The sequence below is a fragment of the Dendrobates tinctorius genome, unplaced genomic scaffold, assembly GCF_039654945.1.
Source record: "Dendrobates tinctorius isolate UK_male_01 unplaced genomic scaffold, ASM3965494v1 ptg000095l, whole genome shotgun sequence".
Taxonomy (NCBI): Eukaryota; Metazoa; Chordata; class Amphibia; order Anura; family Dendrobatidae; genus Dendrobates; species Dendrobates tinctorius.
The window spans coordinates 23,334,506-23,339,436 of NW_027361763.1; the positions used below are offsets into that span (position 1 = coordinate 23,334,506).

At 41.1% G+C, this 4,931-nt stretch overlaps 1 protein-coding gene across 1 annotated transcript; it reads right to left on the reverse strand.

Moving 5' to 3' along the window:
• Positions 1-3,738: 3,738 nt before the first annotated feature.
• LOC141098827 (vomeronasal type-2 receptor 26-like) lies at positions 3,739-4,703 on the reverse strand. The gene has a single exon (XM_073586801.1). It carries the CDS (start codon positions 4,701-4,703, stop codon positions 3,789-3,791), a length of 915 nt encoding a protein of 304 aa, XP_073442902.1. The 3' UTR covers positions 3,739-3,788.
• Between the last annotated feature and the right edge of the window lie 228 nt (positions 4,704-4,931).

Below are 4,931 nucleotides of genomic sequence, written 5' to 3' on the forward strand. Positions count from 1 at the left end.
GTTTGTAGTATTCACCCTGGGTTCCAGCACCGTCAGCTGGTTCTCGGCAGTGTCTTTGGCATGGTTACTCCCTCCTGCCCAGCCTGGTTCCAGCACGCCAGCTGTTTCCGGGTAGTGTCAACGTCACTTTGCCACCAATACGTTGTCTTGTTGTGCTGCGGTCGGGTTAGCCGACTCTATGGTGCCTGCAGTTTAGGTGCTTCCTATGTGGACTGCGGGATCTGGCAATAAAGGCTGGTTCCGTAGTGCCAACAGGACAAGCACCCCCTGTAGGACTGTGGGTTTCGGTATCTGCGGCTGGCTCATGGCCTTGCAACTTTGTTTTTCATGGGTACCTTCTGCTACCCATCCGGGTTCCAGTACCGTCAGCTGGTTCTCGGCAGTGCCTTTGGCTTAGGTGCCTCCTTCTCGGTATCCGAGTTCCAGCAAAGTCTGCTGGTCCTTGGTATGGAGGTGGTTACAGCTACATAATGTGACTGTGGTTTTGGTCACATGGTCTGTGTTATAAGTTCCCAAAGGAGGACAAGTCTCTGTGTTGGAAAGTCCAGTGAGTGGACCGGATTCCTGAAGAGCTCATGGTGAGGCTGTGTACCTGGATAGTCTCTGTGTTTGAAGGTCCTGCGAGTGGACCAGATTCCTGAAGAGCATGGTATGAGACAATATATCTGCAGAGTCTGTGCATTGGCGAAGCTACTGTACTTCTGAGCATCTGGAACTGTCAGGAGTGCCCTTTTCTCAAGGCATCTTATGGGATGGAGATCCCAGTAAGGCAGCTTCCCTAGAAGTCAGGACTGACAAGGATTCAGCATGTGGAGCGGAGCTCCAGGGAGGTAACCTCAAACGGGATTGTAGAGTTAGCAGAGAAGTATCTGCTATTGGAACAGACTGTTGCTGCCTATTATGTTCCGTTGATGTTAATAGACTGTTTATGTGAGAAATTGTTCATGTGTGCCTTAATCCCGTTGCCAAACGAGTGTCCCCCAACACATACAGTGAGAGCTGCCTTACATTGGATAATAAATGCATATTAAATCCTTTCTGTGATTAAGGCCCTTAGGGGTAAGGGGAATCTCATATAAACAGTTATCAGTCATCTCCACAATCATAACTGTTAAATGTTTAATGTTGCCAGGAGGTGTGCCCAAAAACGTATGGCATCACCGGATGGTTTGAGAGTTGATGCAGTGTGGATATGTCACAAATGTTCATTAATGAGTGTTGATAGCTAGAGTCATGTGCCCCATCTATGGTTTCTGATAGAGATCACAACCAATGATATAGACTATATAAATTGTGCTAAAGTCGATGTGTGTCAATATTGAATGATGTGATTGTCTATATTGGAAAAACAGATTTAGGAATATGAATGTACGGACGACGATCACATCTATATTTATCACATGTGCAGAAACCTCTAGTGGAAGGACGGATTTTGTGGTCAACATATTTGTGCCGTTATATTCTCTTGGTGATAATATTTTGCTGAAGGTTACATCTCTCTGCGCTAAGAAGGTGCGCTCTGTTTTCAGGATCGGATTCAACTTTTTATCCATATATAATATTGGTAAGTAATTTTTTTGTAACAGATTACTTTACTATAATTCATATTATCTTGAATTAAAAAAAGAATTCTGATTTTTATTATCAAAACTTTTACATTTGTATTTGTCATTAAAATTATAATTAGTAATAAAGTTCTGTGTTCTGATCTTTGAATCTGCTTTAGTTTTAACAATTTTTTTTAGATTATCCATCTAGTAATTTCTAGATATCCTCTAGCTATGGAAGCAACATCTCATCAATATGTTCACATCCATGTTTAACAGGTAAAGTTTTCTGAACACGACAACCTCACCCCCACAATGTCACCTACTGGAGGGTGAGGATGGCATGTTTTGTATGGCAGCATTTATGGCGTAGAGTAGAATTTCCAATTTAGCGAATGCTGCTTTGAGCAGGGGGTTGGACCAGATGGCTCAGGAGGTCCCTTCCAACTCTACGATTCTATGATTCAATGATTCTGTGTAAATTGCACATGACCTTAATGTTACAGGGAACCTGTCACCAGATTTCTTCCATATGATGTATTTCCTCTATTTCTGTGTGTGGAAAACTTATCAATTAAGCTTTTCAGGGAAAACATAGTTCTTTGTACACAGGGTGACTGATACTGCTTTTTGGTGCCTAAGGTTTGGCACCAGAAAACTAATGACTGGTTCCTTTTGAAAGGAATCTCTTACCCCCAAGTAGTTCATAGAATCATAGAATCATAGAGTTGGAAGGGACCTCCTGGGCCATCTGGTCCAACCCCCTGCTCAAAGCAGGATCCGCTAAATCATCCCAGTCAGATGTCTGTCCAGCCTCTGTTTGAAGACTTCCATTGAAGGTGAACTCACCACTTCTCGTGGCAGCCTGTTCCACTCATTGATCACTCTAACTGTCAAAAAGTTTTTTCTAATATCTAATCTGTGTCTCCTCCCATTCAGTTTCATCCCATTGCTTCTAGTCTTTCCTTGTGCAAATGAGAATAAAGTTGATCCTTCTACAATGTGACAGCCCTTTAGATATTTGTAGACAGCTATTAAGTCTCCTCTTAGTCTTCTCTTTTGCAAACTAAACATTTCCAAATCCTGCAACCTTTCCTCATAAGACAGGGTTTGCAGACCGGTCACCATTCTGGTCGCTCTTTTCTGAACTTGCTCCAGTTTGTTGATGTCTTTTTTAAAATGTGGTGCCCAAAACTGGACACAATATTTCAGATGAGGTCTGACCAAAGAGGAGTAGAGGGAAATAATGACTTCACGTGATCTAGACTGTATGCTTCTGTTAATACATCCTAGAATTGCATTTGCCTTTTTTGCTGCTGCATCACACTGTTGACTCATATTCAGTCTGTGATCTATTAGTATACCCAAGTCTTTTTCACATGTGCTGTCAATTAGCCCTATTCATCCCATTCTGTATATGCTTTTTTCATTTTTATTGCCCAGATGTAGTACTTTTCATTTCTCCCTGTTAAAAACCATTCTGTTAGTTGCTGCCCACTTCTCCAGTTTATTTAAATCTTTTTTGAATCCTCCCTCTCTCTTCTCTAGTATTAGCTATCCCTCCTAGCTTTGTGTCATCAAACCACTTATATAGCTATGTATATGTAGGAAACTAAGTACCTAGAAAAATCACATCAGTCGTAGAGATTTTAGCAGAGTAGTTTCCATCTTCATTGTACTCTTAGCAGTGTATCATTACAGCATTTCAGTTTGTACTCTGTGCGCTTTGTAATATTTTGAGTGACAGTGCTCAAGCAAGCGCCACCTAAACTTAATCTGAACCTCTGCGTGGACACTGCAAGTGCCCAGCCATGCTCACATACTGTAGGCTCCCATCACTGACTAATTTCTATGACAGCTAGTTGTTTCAGTAATGCAGACAGGAGCCAGCAATGAGAGTCTGCACTGTTACTGTGTGAGCATGGCTGGGCTCCTGCAGGGTCCACGCAGAGGTGCAAAGCCATTGAGTAAGTTCTCACAGCACCTGCATAAGTCGAAATGGTGCGCTGAGCCATTGGTCATGCCAAGGATATACTGAAGATTCCTCATTTACAAAGAAAATAAATCATTTTTAGGCAACTAAAAAATGTAAGTCTTTAATTATAATACAGTATATCTTTATAGGGGCTAAGACCCGACAGACCTTCATAAATGGTTTCATTAGCATTCTGAGGTGATGGACTTTCTCTAAAACATTGCATGGCCCTCAACATTGATCACTCTAATGTAAAAGTCATGATCTTAGCAGTTTCTTTTAACATTTATATTAGGTCTAATTAGTATTATATAGCATTTTGGGAAAAATATGCAGCATAATAACCCTGCACTTGAGGCCAGTATAGCAAATATTTCCATTGCCACCATATACTTCCCTTTACTGCTAAGATAAGCCGGAATCATGGAAATCCAGACGCTACAGAACACCAGCATGCTAAAGGTGATGTACTTGGCCTCATTGAAACTGTCCGGTAATGTCCTCACCATGAAAGCCAGAACATAACTCAAAGCAGCCAGGAGCCCCAGATAACCCAACATGGAGTAGAACCAGATATCTGAGCCTTCATTACACTGAATGATGATCCGATCAGTATAAAGAGTCATGTCATACTCCCGATATGGAGGACAGATAGAGATCCAGCAAACACAAATAAGAGCTTGCACTGAAGAGCAGGTCACCACCACATATTTAGATGTCTTCAGTCCAATCCACCTCCTCCAGACACTGTTGGGTTTCGTGGCTTTGAAAGCAATGCATACTGTGATAGTTTTAGAGAGTATGGAAGACAGAGAAATAGATAATAGCGTTCCAAATATAATCTGTCTAAGCATGCAGGTTACATGAACAGGAGGACCAAGAAACAAGAAAACACTCAGGAAGCTCATAAAGGTGGAGACCAGAAGGATGAAGCTGACGATCCGATTATTTGCCTTCACAATAGGAGTGTCCCAGTAATGGATAAATATCCCTAATATAAATATAGTTACTACAGACAGTAATACTGATGTAATGATAAAAATAATCACAAGCTCATCCTTCTCATAAGACAGAAAGTCATACGTTTTAGGGATACATTTCACCTTCTTCTCATCAGGCCACTTGTCATCAGGACATCTGTCACAGATTTCACTGTCTGTGGGAAATAAAACAAGTCTCATTAAGGCAAGTACATGTTAAATCCATTTTTTAACACAAATACAACACGTTCTTATTATTATCTATGGTGGAGGATGAAAAGGGCCAAAACATGTCTATTGGATAATGAAAAACACATACAGCACATGGATGATATCAGTGTACAGTCCGTGTGTTATACGTGCTTAACACTGCAAAGTATAAGAGAAGCGTTGCAATTTATTTTTTCATCCGTGAAAATCACTAATCAC